The 15,807-nt window shown below is 32.8% G+C and overlaps 1 protein-coding gene across 3 annotated transcripts in view; it reads right to left on the bottom strand.

Annotated features, from left to right (window-relative positions):
- The window catches only part of unc80 (unc80, NALCN channel complex subunit), an 87,124-nt gene that overhangs the window by 39,661 nt on the left and 31,656 nt on the right, over positions 1-15,807 (bottom strand). For all 3 annotated transcript variants that reach the window (XM_072535961.1, XM_072535963.1, XM_072535964.1), the window contains exons 17-27: positions 13,781-13,978; positions 13,450-13,730; positions 13,129-13,367; positions 9,934-10,121; positions 9,109-9,257; positions 5,829-5,952; positions 5,551-5,722; positions 2,183-2,318; positions 2,016-2,128; positions 1,771-1,961; positions 77-295 (exon numbers count right to left, since the gene is read on the bottom strand). In XM_072535961.1, coding sequence (XP_072392062.1) covers positions 77-295; positions 1,771-1,961; positions 2,016-2,128; positions 2,183-2,318; positions 5,551-5,722; positions 5,829-5,952; positions 9,109-9,257; positions 9,934-10,121; positions 13,129-13,367; positions 13,450-13,730; positions 13,781-13,978 — 2,010 coding nt within the window. The remainder of the gene's footprint in view (positions 1-76; positions 296-1,770; positions 1,962-2,015; positions 2,129-2,182; positions 2,319-5,550; positions 5,723-5,828; positions 5,953-9,108; positions 9,258-9,933; positions 10,122-13,128; positions 13,368-13,449; positions 13,731-13,780; positions 13,979-15,807) is intronic.

The raw sequence follows: 15,807 nt of genomic DNA, 5'->3' as shown, positions 1-15,807 counted from the left end.
AAACTCTACAACAGATTTGATAATTCAAAAGTATTACTTAAAAATATTTAATCTATCGTAATAATGTCGCCGTTACCTCTGCCCATTGATAAAACATTTTTCCGGCTGCCCTTTGCATAATGTGTGATCTTCTGAGCCCGGTCGTACTGTTACCTCGGGCCGGTATCGGCCCGGATGGTCTATAAACCGGCAGGTTGTACTTCATCCAAGAGGGCCACTGGTTTTTGTTGCAACAGTGGACGAAATATGCGCATTCCAGTAGCAGAGTTGCCCTTGCGATTACTGTTGCGTGGGGCTAAAATTTGAAACATAATTCACTATAATAAAATCGAATAGCGGAAAATCCTTGTCTAGATATCGTTATTTTGTTTAACTGTTTTATAGGCGGTGGGTAAAATAAATTCCCATCATCAAAGATTCGTTTTATGGGCGATGAGAATAAGAATTTCCAAACATTATCAGTGCTGCCATCTTACCAAATAGATACGTAGTTATAGAGAGAATCTGTACAGATGTTAATTAGCGTTTAAGTGACAGTTGGGATTTTTCGTCAATTTGCTGTATGTCTTATTCAGTTTTGTGAGACTTTAATACTTAGATTAAGAATAAAGTAATAGGATTTATTTCGTATATAGTTTGAAATATAAAAGGCATTTATCATAATTACTTGTTTATAAAACCAATTTAGTTGTTTTAGACAGTTTTATATTGGGATATATTAGTGGCAAACATACGTCCCACTTACCAAAATATTTTGTTATTTCTAAGCTAGAAATATATTTTTCATTGCAACTCTTTCTGTCATAAACTAATTACTAAATTTCTTACAGTTATGTAGAATTTAGATAAAACTCAACAGCCTACTCGACAATGAAATCATTTTCGATCAAGACTGTGATAATACAGCCAAACAAAAAAAAAAGGAATTAATGGATTGCACTGTAAATTCTAAAAATGATAAAAACTGTTGAGCAAGTAGTGGCGATATAGAAAATGAAGCTATCCTGACTAATTTATCCCAGAAGATGTTGTTCAATCCCAGGAGAAGGCCAACAATACAGAACATAATGTAGAGTCAGAAAAATGTTCGTCTAATGGAAAAAACTATTTGATAGTAGTATATTTGCTGCTCATTTGTGGAAATACATCTAGAAAGAAACTAAACAGACATGTCTTGTTCTATCAAACAAGCGAGTGGTTCCAGAATAAGTCAGACCAACTAATATCGGTAATCTTATGCCGAATAAAAACAAAACCTATAAGAGGTATAGACTCTGTAGCACTAAAGCAACAGAAAAAAGAAACAAATATGTGTATTCGCTATGCCAGGTACCTTTGTGCATTAATCATTATTTTAGGAACTTTCATTGAAAGTAAATTAATTCTTTGAATGTTTTTTTCAATAAAATAATTACATAGAACCAATATGTCACGACTTTTTAGGTATAAAATATGCTAAAGTTTTGGGCGGTGGGAAAAATTTTCCCACCTACAAATTTTTTTGAAAAAGTGGATTCAAAGAAAAAGCTAAATGATCAGTTGTTAAAACATACTTTTAAATTAACTTTTGGTAAGGATATTTATCGTAGTAAGTATGTTTTGTTCGTACCTACTCATGTAACCAGAAAAAGACATATTTACCAAAAGATATAGTAATTTAATACCGGAAAATACCTAATTAGAGTTAGATAGGCCAAGAAAACAATGACTGTATGATGTGTAAGAGTATTTCGTGAACTATTATTAATTTTTCACAAATATTCTACTTACCAAATCTAAAACAGAAGCCAACAAGTGTGCATCGGGAACCGATCCCGGCGGACACGTTTCTAACAGAAATGACAACCTACAAACACCCTGATAGACCGTACTGGTAGACACCAATTTCCTTTCCTTTAAAACTACAAATTCAGACTCTCTAGAATTATCGCCCAATTCCATCGAGTTTTTTCTACTGTAATCTACAAAATAAATATTTTTTATGTTTGTAGATTTTTTAAAATTCGTTCGCCTACATCCTCCAGCAGACTCTTCTTGGCTTCCGTCTTTTTTCTTTCCTTTCTTCAGCACAAATTTGAATTTGTCTTCCATTCGTCGCTTCGCTTTTTGTATGCTCTGGCTTACATTGCTGCAATAAAGTTTTACTGAAATATATGTTAAGAGGATTAGTGGGAGATCGTACCTTCTTCCAGATTCTTTTGATTGGTAATGTTTGGAAGATTGTCTGATAAAACTGGATGTATCGGTAAATGAGTCGCCGTTATCGACATTGTCCAGTTCGTCGATGGATGAAGTTTCACCTTTTTTGAACCAGTTTACTATAAAAAGAAAAAAAATTACACATTAAAAGTAAATTATTTGTGAGATGTATCCAACTGTATCCAAGTAGATGTATCTAGTATATTTTAAATTAAAGGCCAATAACATTTGGAATTTTATTTACGGAACATAGGATTTCTAATACATTTACTAAGATTCCCTGATATGCAATTAACCAGTGTAAATTTCTATATAACGTCGCGATATTTTCTGACTAATTTATTTGTTCCACTGGATTACCTCTCCTCTGCGATTTGTAGTAGCGTATCTGGCACGCCGACAGTGTTGCTTCATCTACCGATTTTTCCTGAAAGTCCGGTTTTGTGCACATAATAAATAATGTTTTGTTAACATCAATTTTATTTGTGTTCATTAGGTATTATTTGAATTATTAAATTTATACTTAAATACATTTATTATTCCAAATATTGTTTATAATTTCAAATTAAAAAGAGTGTATTATTATTATTTTATTTTTGAAATTCCTTTTTATTTTTATTTCTAGAAATCTACTTTTTTTCAAGCCGTTTTGGCAATAAAACAACCATTTTTTTAGTTAAATAATATTTTTAATTCCATATCTACATTTATAAATACGTACGTTTTCGGAGAATTTGACATGCACTCTAGCTGTGTTCTGTTTTTACACTTACACTGGCAGCATCGCGGCATGAATTGAGACTCCAGTCGAACAAATGAATTAATTATAAAACATTGCGACGTTATATTAAAATGTACACTGGTTAACCCAGATATTACTGAAACTTTTATTGTTAACATTTTGAATTAATTTCGAATTTTCATGGAAATTATAGCATATGGAACCAAAAAACACAATCATATATTTTTTTATGACGATACCTGTCAAGTTTTGACATGTTCTTTTAAAAGGACGGTAGTAATATAGGGATAGGGTACCAGATATCATATATATTTTATTAGTATCAATTTATAAAGAATGAAAGGATTTAAAACAAAATTTTGGATGTAAAGGTATTTTGCACTTTTCACACAAAAACTGGACTTTTTTGTGACAATATCCACATCGCGATTGCTTTTCTTGATAAAGAACCAAGTGGTTAATACTGTCATATCTTGAATTGGCTACCGAATTCGAATTCCGCTTAGAAGGTTAGCGTTTTGTTTCTTTTTTAAAAGTTTCCAAAATATTAGTTGCAATAGATCTTCTAAATTCAAGTTGATCCAGTTTACCGTCTTGAGTTTTGTGAATCTGCCACTAATTTTGAATAGCCATATCAACGCAATGAGCAAAAAGGGGAAAATACCATTTCTTTCCTCTTATGGACACTCGATATAAACTGATGTTCTGGTCACTGCGATCAACGCCACCCATGAAGTTATTGTATATTCTAACAATATTTGGTTGAGGAACTTGAATATGTTTTTTCTCTGCTTGTGAAAATCTCTTTACAGAGAAGCAAGGCATTACTGGTACAAAATTGGAAGCAATAGAAACGATATTATTATCATGCCAGCGGCAATCCACTATTCCTGTATTTTTATCACGACGATACTCGTATTTACCACGTTCAGTTTTTTTCATAATAGATGAACAGGGTAAAGGGCATTTCATGGTGCGATTTTCCCTTACAGTGCCTGTACCAAATATGCCTCTTTGTTTTAGCTCATGCAGTAAATGAATAGAAGTAAAATAATTATCAAAAATAAGATGGAATCGCCTTTGAGGCCATACTTCATTCAATCTGTCTGCATAGGATAGAACTACTGATGCACCCAATCCAAGGACTTTATATTGTTCAGGTATTGTAGTGGAATTACCTTGGTAAGGAGAAAACCAAACTATGTATCCCAGACGAAGGGCTTCTACCCACATTTTGTACCCCCAACGGATTGGTTTTCCCCTGATGAATTGTTTTGTGGGATGGCGACCAAAATACGGAACCATTGCCTCATCTATGCTGTGATGTTGTTCTAAAGGGGAAAATTGTATAAATTTTTTGTTTATTACGTCGAACAGGGGTCGCATCTTGACAAATCTATCAAATTTATCTAATGACAAGTTATTGCAAACATGCAAAACTTTCATTATGTGGGAAAATCTATCCCTAGATATAGCAGCTACCACCATTGCGTTGTGCGAATCGTCACGATTTTTCCAGTACATGTACCTTTTCGGCACAACCACATAACCACTCAATACAAGAACGCCTATAAAACATCGAATCTCATTTTGAGTAATGTCGTTCAAAAGATTTCTTTGTCCTGCGTAGATGTTAGTGTATTCGGTAACCAAATTGATGACTTCATCATCAAAAAACAAATTGAAAATTTCCATCGGCGACTGAGTCATTTTCGGTCCAAATTGAGTTTTCCAGTAAGTACAATCAGGGTGTTGATACAAGTCTCCTTGAATCCAGTGTGCAGATATTCTCTTCTCTTATTGATGGGGCAGCTTTTCCTTGGAAAGAAACAAAGCCAATGGTATATTGTCATCATCCGAATCTTCTTCTGGTAGGCTGGAATTCACAGAATCTTGTGGTAATTCAGTCGCGTTGTCAAAAACAAGTTCCACATCGTTTCTCAACTGACTACCCGGTAAATTATTTATTGTAGTTAGTTCTTCATCGCCGGAGTCGCAATCGGTGACATCATCATTGGCATTTTCTGGGGGAATTATGATCAAACCATCTGGAGGGACTGGGATTTCATCAGAATCAAGCTCTTCTAATAGCTCATGCAATTTGAGAGGCCTCCTGAAACAATACGCACGTTGGTAGTACTAATTACTACCGTCCTTTTAAAAGAACAAAATGAAATCCCAAGCGGCGAGCCTTTGAAACAACGTGACAACTATTCGAGCCAAGAATATACGTACATAAGTCCTCCGTTACCTCCAATTATAAGCATCCATTTTGTAGTCCAAAACCTGGCAATTTACACAGATAACCTCACAATTACAGCATGTGCGCGCACTAAAATCGTTAAAACTTGTCGAAAGCTGGCTCTTGAAAACACTCCATCTAGAGCCATCTATCAGTTGGTAGCTGTACTAACCTAAATTACGCATAATTTACACTGCCTTTTAAAAGGACGGTAGTAATATCTGGGTTAATTGCAAATTAGAGGATCTGAGTTATTGTATTAAAAATCCTATGTTCCCTAAAATTTTTTCCAAATCTGTATGTATTTAGTTATGCGTAAGATAATTTTTTAAAGATTTCTTGAAATAATGAAAATATATTCACATACCTAGACCTCCAAGTTTAGATTTTTTGGCTTTGATAGATAGTTGTGGTTCTAGAGCAATGCCCAATGCTCTCTCGCTTTGTCTTGGTGTTAGTATATAATGCTTTTTTCTGATGTTTCCAATGGGACTTTGACTCGTTTTTGGAAGTTCTTCTGCTTCAGTCTCAAGTAAACTCTGAAAATTACAAAAATAAAAATAATATAAAACAGGGAATAAATTACTTCAATACTAAGGATAGAAATCTTGAAATATGCGTGTTATTTTATGTGTAAATACTTACTGGACAAGTTGATGATGTACTTCTTTTTTTGAATAACGATTTTCGTGTGCCTCTATCTTCGGTGTACGACTGGGTGTCAGTTGGAACATCTTGTTGTTCTTCTATCTCAGAATGGTGCATGTGTCTTCAAGAAAAATAATGTGTATGAACAAAAATTTACTCTATAAATACGTTGGCTACGTTACTTGTTTGAAACTGAGTACAAATCGGTGCATTCCTCTTGGTGCCTAACTAGCCGTTCAGTAGACGCAGTTTAATTTTGTATATCAGTAGTCGCACAAGGTCTATTAGACTGGTCATAAAAATAGTCCCCTTGATGCATTTTGTTTAAATTTCAATAAAATAATCTATTGTTTGTAGTTTTTTTTACATTATTTATTATTATTGACATATTTTGTTTATGTTAAATGTATATTTACGTAGCACAAAAAATAGTCCACAAATTTTTGTAATAGTTTGATTTATTCTCTTTTTTACTACACAATAAATTACAATTAATTTAAAATTAGAACATAACATATCAGTCTTCAAGAACTATCTTAACCAAAAATAAAACATTATTTCACTGACATCATAAAAAAATATAAGAGATGGCAAAAAACATAATAAAATTAAGCCGCAATATCGTTACAATCATTGCAAATTAGATTTACATTAACAAAACAAAGATAATTTTTACAAATTGAACAAAATTATTTAATTTTTTGATTTTTTTTCCATCCACAGCCACCAAACCTACCAATTGCTCCCGGAGTTCTTTGAACTGACACGACATCTTCATCCAAGTGACAGATCTCCTTTAGTCGAATCCTTATTGTCCTGGGTATATAGACATTTTGGCTTCGATTCTTTTGGTGGTTGTATATAAGACTAAATGTTAAATTTGTCAAAACTTCTCCTCGGGTCTTTGTGGAACTTGGAATGTTACAATTGTAAATAACAAAGGAATTTATTGCTGTAACATTTAAAAGGCTATACATAAAACGGGACCATCTTCTATTACAACGTGCTAGATCATATTGTGCGCATAATTTATCTACGGTATCAACACCGCTTTTTGTGCTGTTATACGCTAATATGCTTTCCGGTTTTTCAGATACAGGATCAACGTCGTCTCCATGGTGCATAGTGGAATATAACGTTTTTGTTTTTTTTTTGTTTATATGATATTAGTGTTCCTCTTGAACCAAACCCAAATATACTAGAGCCAATAGGTCGTCCTTGATTGTTAGAGAAATATGCACGAATTTCTCTTCTATTTACTTTTATTGTTCCTAAGAGAGTTAAACCATTTTTCTTCAAGATCAACGCTGGTGTACCAATTGTCGGTGGTAACATTTCTTTTAGATCCGTAAAGATGTTGATAGGCCCGTTCCGCCGCTGCCTTGGTACTAGTGTCTAGATAGTATAGACCACCCACTTGGTTTTTGCCAACGTATACTTTCATGTTACTGGATTAAAACAACTTCGTATAAGACAGTGCAAATATTTTTATACCGTATCTATTGGTATGTGTATCTATACTTGGTATGTACTAGCGGAACGAGCACCGTCTACTAAAAGTCTCCAACTTTTAGTCCATCCATTTTATTGCGAATGAGAGAAACATTTTGTCTGATTTTCGTTCGACTTGATAAAATAAAATCTCTTATTGGCGCTAATTTATCGAAACTAACTCTATCATGCCTTAATTGATATCATCAGTGTGCATGTACCTTACTGAATTTCTGAATGTTGTGATGTTCATTGTCAGTCGAAAAACCTCTATATCAGTGCCGTCTTTTTTCCAAAAGTATGTTGTATTAAGGCGACTTGCCTTTATTACACCTGCAAGATATAAAAGACTTCAAAGGGCACGAATTTCATCAATATTATTATTGGGTATATATCTTGATGGCGACTGAACTTCTGTTTTTCTGTTTCTATTTTAGTAGTGGTCCCATCAACAATTATTTGCAACAGATCAGTATCAAATAGATTGTTCCAGATATCTAAAATATCGGTTTTCTGTCTGACATATTGTTTTGACCCGGGAGCTGCAGAACAATATTTTTACTTCGATTTAGCCCATTATGTTTTACTATCTTTGCCCAAAAAATATAGACCAATGGCAAAATCTGTGTCATCATCTAATTCCTCATCTTGCTGATCCGTATCGTTTCCCTCTAAGTTTTCTTCTACATGATCTTCTTCTTCCGATTACTCTTCATCATCATACTCATCACCTGTCGAAACGTCTTCAAAAAGTGCTAACAATCTTTTGTGCTCTTGTTCATAATCCATAATATCTGAAAAATAAAGTTTTATTATAAAACAATTCCTTACAAGTCACAAAATTCTATTACTTGTCTAGACTAACAAGGTCCACTGGTTCAGAGTACTTGTATATACCCCCCAGAGTATATATTTGTTATATAATATATACTCTGATACACAGTCGACAATTGTACCTACCAAAAGAAGGAGACAGCCGAAGAAACTCGAAAGCTTCCGATTGGCTTTAGAATTGATCTTCATTGACTCCCACCGGTCTCCTAGACAAGCTGCGTCTACTGAAATGTTGGAAATATGTTATTAAAATAACATTTAAGCACACCATAAAATCTATACGGTAGATGCTTTTATGGAGGTATGCTTTTATAGAGTAGATCAGTGTGCTAGACCTTATCAAAAGCCTGACTTATATCCAGAAAAGCTGTTAAACTGTATCGTCTATTTTCTACACATTCCCGTATCGATCAGAAACCATACTGGCAATCAGGTATGATCTTTTTTTAGAATGGGTTGAAGTCTTTTTAACAACCAGTTCCCAAATATTTTGAAAAGAATTACAGATATACTGATTGGCCTATATGATATAATTTTTAAGTTTTTTGCCTAGCTTCAACACCATTATGTGACTTCCTTTACTTTCCATTATTGCGGAAAATAAGTATTAAAGTAGCAATGAATATTTGCAGAATACAAATCTTAACCTTACTAGTTAGCTTTTGTAAGACATCAAAAGTTTTGTAGCTTTTTCCGTTAAAAGATCCTAGCTAGGAGATTTTTTCGACTCGATTTCTTCCATGATGCCACATTTCAATACGCTGTGTGTAAATTTCTCTACTGTCGACTCCACTTGAATCGGCTCGTCTACTACCCTCCATATATCTTGAGTTTCTGTAGAGCTTGATACAAAATTATGTGGTCGAAATACTTTTACTAAATGTTCACCGAATGCTTAACCGAACTTAAAGAAATGAATGAATGAATGGATGAATAAAAACCTGGTTCTTACCTGATTACTCGTGTTGTCTGCATGTTGACCTCTTTCTTGCTTGGTTTATCTGCTGAATCGATAAGAGCACTTAAAGCTACTCTTCTAAATATACTTCCATGCCCTTCTTTGACATATGTCATCAATTGTCTGATTTCACAATACAGCGTCTAAAAAAATTATAATAAAATAATATAATCTTTTCATCCACATACCGCTTGCAACAAAAAAGAAAGCGACTTGTACAATTAAGTTATAATATAACTACAGGAATATAGATTCTTTATTGGCTGATCTCTTAAACTGGGTATTGCTACCAATATGGCAGAAGCTAACTCATTTGTTTAAAAATTGTAGAGAACTTTTATCATTTGACAACACATTCCTTTTCAGGATGCAATATTAAGGGCAATATACTTTACGACTTCTTTAAAAAAATGTCCTCCTTCCCTCAGTAACAGTATTGCGATACTGAATATGATAATAGGTGGGCGTTTTCACGTGGAAACAACGTGCTGTAAGTACAGAATAATGGAAGAAAGTTCTTTATTAGACCATACTTAGAATGAGCCTTAGAGTTAAAAAAGAAGAAGAATTAAGTAGTATTGTAATATTCACGTGGCAAAATTGATGGCAGATGAACGAGAAAGACATTGGAATGACCACCAAAAACTAAAAAAATCTAGAGAAAGATTGGTAGCAGAAGAACAAAATCAAGACGGACAGATGAACTGAAAAAAATGGATTTAAGTGGTCCAGAAAATAATTTAACACAACTAAAACAAACAAAGTAATTAAAATAAATCATTTGTGATATTTGGAGTATTGATAAAAAAATTATCTTACTAGACTCTCCGGCGTCTTGATTTCCTTGCTCGAATCGACGAACCGCGTCACCAGTGGCTTGAAGACGTGAGACATGATGGTACCTTCAATGCCTCTAATGCCACCGCCACCAAGGCCTGTGCCAAAGTTGGTACCATAACCACTTTGCGATACTGTGTCTTGTGACTTGCTAGAACCCCTCTTCTGGTCTATTGAAATTTGCAAATTTTCTCAAAAACCCTGACAGTTTCTTGTCTGAATGATATTCAGTTGCACATCTACATTCATCATTTATTTTACATTTCAATAAGTATATCTAGTGATGGGATCTTGATAAATCTTTCTTATATTAATAGTTTTTTGACTGATCTTTACCGCAAAACGGTACTAATCAATAAAATATTACTTTGAAAACAATTAATTTTTATTTTTTGACAAAATTGAACCGCCGAGGTCAAAACGGCTTTTTTGCATTCTGAATAGTTCCAAACTAACGAAAGTGAATATTTTCCCGATACAAAGCTCAATGAGGGATCATTCACACTTCTAAGCGTAAAAGAACTGTGATGATAATAAAATAATATTTACTTTTTTTATCTTCTTAAAATTATAGGCTAAATATGAATGAAAATATTTTAGAAGTTTTACTTCTATCATCTCTAATAGTTTAATTAATAATATACAATCCACCACTGTTCTATATAATATACCAACTTTTTTTGAACACTTGAAATTCATATAAAATTAAATTTTCTGATAATGCACTGTGCAAACTGTATTAGTCATTTCGAGTCAAGAATTCTCTAAAATTGTCTCTACGTTTTTTCTACTCTAAGATGATGAAAATCTCAGAAAGTGAGATAGCAGGAACTTAAGACCAGTTTTATTAGGGAGCACAGCATAGCAAAGTAAAGCACATAAGAAGCAGTCCATACTTAATTTTAAATGGCATTATAAATGTACAGGGTGATTAACTCGTACACAGGAAACGGATATCTTCGTTGTCAAGAGAGGTAACGATAGGTATGTTATTATGAAGAGAGTATAACGACAAAATTTATACTATTTTAAACAACACTCTGTATACTATTTTAAATTTGAACTTTTAAAATATTTAGTATTTCTATAATGTAGAATTTTAGACCAGGGCGGATTTGTGAAAAAAGACTACATTTGGATGTGAGATAAATTGTTGTGTTCAATATTAATAATTATTGACTTATCGGGAGAAAAGCCTCTTCTTATTCAATGTTTTTTTACTACTCAATCTTCGCAATTCGCCTAGAAAATCTAGATTAATAAAATAGTCCACCAAATTTCATTAAAATCGATTCAACAGATTTCGAATAATAATTTGCAATCTAATTTTCTTTACGAAATTCTTTAAAATCTTACACAGTAAAAACTAAACTGTGTAGAAGTTTACAATAACATAATTTTTTTTACATATAAAAGAGCAGTTTGCCTATCCAACGCACTTTATGTAATTGAAATCGGATTATCTAATCGGCATCAGGAATTTTTTTAAATTGCAATCAATTTTTGGCTTATAAACAAATAGGATATCTCGGTAACTATTAGTTTAATAGTTACCGAGAGTTAATTTCAAAAAACGTCGTTGAAAAAGATTGGAAAGATGCTTCTTAAAAAAGTAATTACTATTTAAATGGGAATAAGCCACAATTAAAGGTTAAAGTACGTTAAAGGTTGACGTTTTAATTTCCACTTAAGACAATTTCCGAAATTATTATTGAAGTTATTACATTCCTCTAACAATCAATATATCACCTCCCACATGTACTTCAAAACAGATTCGCCCTGGTCTATTTTACTATTTTTTAGATAATTTATAATATTTAAAATAAAGTAAAACAAAAACGATTAAGAAAAGATACAAATATGGCTAATATATTATACAAATATATAACAACTATTGTTTTGTCGTGAAAATAATAGTGAAAATATTTAGGGTCAGGAACTAAAGACTGAAAATTACTTCTTATACAGAATTTTAAGAAACTGATAAGATAAAACAATGTTTTTAATTAAATTACCTATTTTGTTAAATATGAACTGCTAATGAAAATAAGATACGAAAAAGTTAGTATAAAGAAGCGATTTTTATGTTAGTTTGAGTATGTCGAATGTTACTGATTTAATAAAGTATATTTAATTATAACAGAAAATGTATTCATTAAAAACATTTGAAATATCAATTATACATTCACCCTATGTTATATAGTAAGTTTTTAGCTATAACGATTCTAAAAATTGGCAAATATATTCAAAATACAGGATTGGGACTCAAGAAAATAAACGTAGACCATATTATAATAACGTCTTGCCTCTGTGAACACTTTCCGCCACAAACGGGCCTATTCAATTCAATTTTGTACGGGTGAAAATAAGAGATAAGTAGGTATGTTTTTGTTGTTGCAATTATACGAAAATCATCAGTGAGATTCTAATTCATGTTGGAGCTATATATTGAAGGTTTGGAGTTATTTATCACTAGCCAACGCTAATGCGCCAATAGATGCGCAAAATTAGCCAACTTTTGTTATTTTTTATAAAACACGTTTCCCAAAATATTTCTGATGCCAAAATATACTCGCAGAACCTCCTCATTACCAATGTAGAAATTAGAAACGCCAAATGAAATTTTGGAATACCTGAACCTATATTTCCAAAAAAAGAACTATGATGACAAGCGTAATATTATTAAACCTCAAATAGGATAGTATTGTTTTTCAGGACCAAGCAAATAATTTAGCTAGCCGCGTATTAAAATTATAAATAAATTTTATGGGACCACAATGTTTTATTCAATAGCTAACAACATTCTGAACAACTCAAAATGGTAGAAAAATATTCATATTATTATTTATATATAGCAATATTGGTACTTAACTCCGCATATAGAAAAAGTTCAACCTCCATTAAAAATCCAGCCAGTTAAAACCTGCGACAATCAAAATCAGCAGAAGAAGATAAATATAGATCAGAATAACTCTCTAAATATACAGATAAAACGGTTAAAAACGATTTTAAAGAAAGTGAGTATGAAGAAAAAATATTTGATAGATTCAATAAGTATGTCAATATTACATTAAAATTAAGTGTAATATTTATAACAAGTTATATATAAAAAATTGAAATTATAATTAAATATACTTCGTATATGCTATTTTCATTAACTATGGCAACGTGTCTTACTCAATGGAGACAACAACGAACTGGGATCAATGCAAAAACCAACATAAGAATGAAAGAAATCCATCACATCTGTCAGAGGCTCGTATTTGACGTAATCCTTCAAAAATGACTTAAATTGCTTAGGACTAGCTCTGTTGAGCTTGACGAGAATATTTTGGGATTGGGTTCTCAAAAATTCAGCTGCTGGTCCTCTTTGGCCGTCCGCACAACCTTGAGGACAACCCAGATGCTTCAAAACTCTAAAAATTGAATCAATATTTGAGCAACATCAACGGGAGATAACATCAGAATTTCAAGCATTTTTATTTTATTTCTACCTACCTAATAATGCTATTCATAACAAGTCTATGGGAAGATATTGGCTTATTCTTATCTGGATCGGTAATACCAAGTGAACCATGAGTACTACTTTGTTGGAGTTTGCTGGTTTTTTTGTCAGGTGTAGAAGCATCTTGTTGATTAGTAGTTGAGCCCATTGCTTCTTCTTTGAGGCATTGTTTTAGAACTCCCATGTCCATTATTAGTTCTATTATATTTAGTATAACTTCCAACACCCTTAACGTGCAAGAAGAGCTCTCTCTCACTGAGGTTCTATGAACGGCCTAAAAAATATCATTAAATCATGTTTAATTTAAAAAAAAACAATTTTTACCTGTAATACAACTTGAAGATCTATATCACCATCTTTAGTTATATAGCAGGTGGCGCCTGGTGCCTCAGGTACATCTTCGCCAGCATACGTAATATTAGAATCTGTTTGTGAACGAGTTAAGCTGGACTTTCTTTCTTGCCAGTTACCTAGTTTACTGCCTGATAGACTCGCAGCATCGAGTTGGCTATCCATGGAGCCCTAAAATATAATTACAGAGTGCCAAATAAACTTTCATATATCCTAAGATAATTGAAAATATCTACATATTTATAGTCTGAAGTGATCTTGCAGTGAGATCTTATACTATTAAGAAAATAGAGTAAATTTATATTTTATATGGTTAGAAAACATGCTTTCTCTAAGAATTTTAGTAATAATTACTAATAACATTTGATGTTGATGTTTTTTTTTTTAACCATCACTAAAAATTGATTTAAATTTGTAGCCTACACGTATATCCCTAGAACCAAATGTTTCTGCTGCTATAGTAGAACTCACAGTTAGAATACAGTGTTGTTCGTCGGCGTGAAGCGATGCCGCTCATTTTGGCACAGTGGTAGGTTTGGCGATAGACTGAGAAATTGTCTTCGTTTCAAAAATCTTTACTCATTAATTTCACTGAGTTAAATAAGAGAATAAACAAAAAAAAAACAAATTACTTTTATAAAAAATGCCTGTACATATAAAATATCTAATACCTCGTATACATAAAATGCACAAGATCATAACTGAAATGTACTGTACATACAGTACTAAAAAAACAAATGAGCATTAAATCTGAGATATTTCTCGTTAATTAATACTAATCGCAATCCATATCTAAATCGTCCTCATTCTACTCCACTCTATTCTTAATCAGCTCCTTCATTAATTATCTCCGGTTCAATATCTTCCTGCAAATTGTCCACCGCAAACATTTTTTTTTTATTTTCTTGACGTGGTCCACATAATTATGCCACTGCTCCTTAGTTACGCGTTGGTAAGATTATTTTATCAACCATTCTACCGTTTTTTTCTTTAAAATCGACGTTGTTTGTCTTAAAATCTTACGCCATATATTTTTCCGTAATTGTTTCAATTTTGTACTTGTCGTACTCGTCTCTAAATGCGGTCGCATTATCCAGTAATTTACTGTTTAGGTAATCTTCCTCAAAGAAAATATTCTTTTCGATTAGCCAATTCTTGATTTGCCTTTTGCTCCACAATTTTTTTGGGAAATCAAATTTGCAGAAGTGATTTGACGCGTTATCCAAAACGACAACGTTTTCTTTGTCTTTCGGTAAGTTTGGAATTAACGTATTCTCAAATCATTCTTCATATAGATTCCCGTCCATTTCGTCATTATAACCAGCGGTTTCCTTCTTACCCAAGAAAGTTAATTCGGCCCATGCTATAAAACCAGTTTCGCTTCCAGCATTAAGAAGAACAAACCGAGGCCCTCTTTAGATTGGAGCTTTCAATCCGGTAGAAAGCCCTTTTATAAAGGCATCTTGTGGATTCTTGATCGTTGTGTCCCTCCATTCCTTTTTGACTGAAGGCAGCAACGTTAGTCCAAGACTCATCGGTATCAACAAGGTTTACATTATCCTTCTTCCGCAATGTTTTGATTTGTCTGAGGTACTTGTGTCTTCAGGATATAATATATTTTTTCTCGACCTCTTTTACCATATTCAAAACTCATGTCATTTAGTAGCCTACAAAATGTGGTTTTTAAAAAAGCTGGTAGGTCCTCATCATCCTTCACTATGTTCATCATACTGTCTACAGTTGGTGATATGTTTTCCAAAAACAAATCATAGACAAGTTTCCTTATTCGAGATTTCACTCCCTCATCGTAATTATTCTCATGTGAATTTGACTGGAAACTGTTTGCCTTCCTTTTTTGTACCGGTTTCTGTTCCCTTTACTGGGCATCCTCGCAGATGTCATTTCGAAACTCTTTCATAGTAATAGTTAATCTGTCACCATTTTTTTAAGTTCAGATGATAGTTCAATATATAAATTTAACACCACACGTTTTATTTGCA

Source organism: Diabrotica undecimpunctata, chromosome 6, assembly GCF_040954645.1.
Source record: "Diabrotica undecimpunctata isolate CICGRU chromosome 6, icDiaUnde3, whole genome shotgun sequence".
Lineage (NCBI taxonomy): Eukaryota > Metazoa > Arthropoda > Insecta > Coleoptera > Chrysomelidae > Diabrotica > Diabrotica undecimpunctata.
This window is presented reverse-complemented; position numbering and strand designations above follow the sequence as displayed.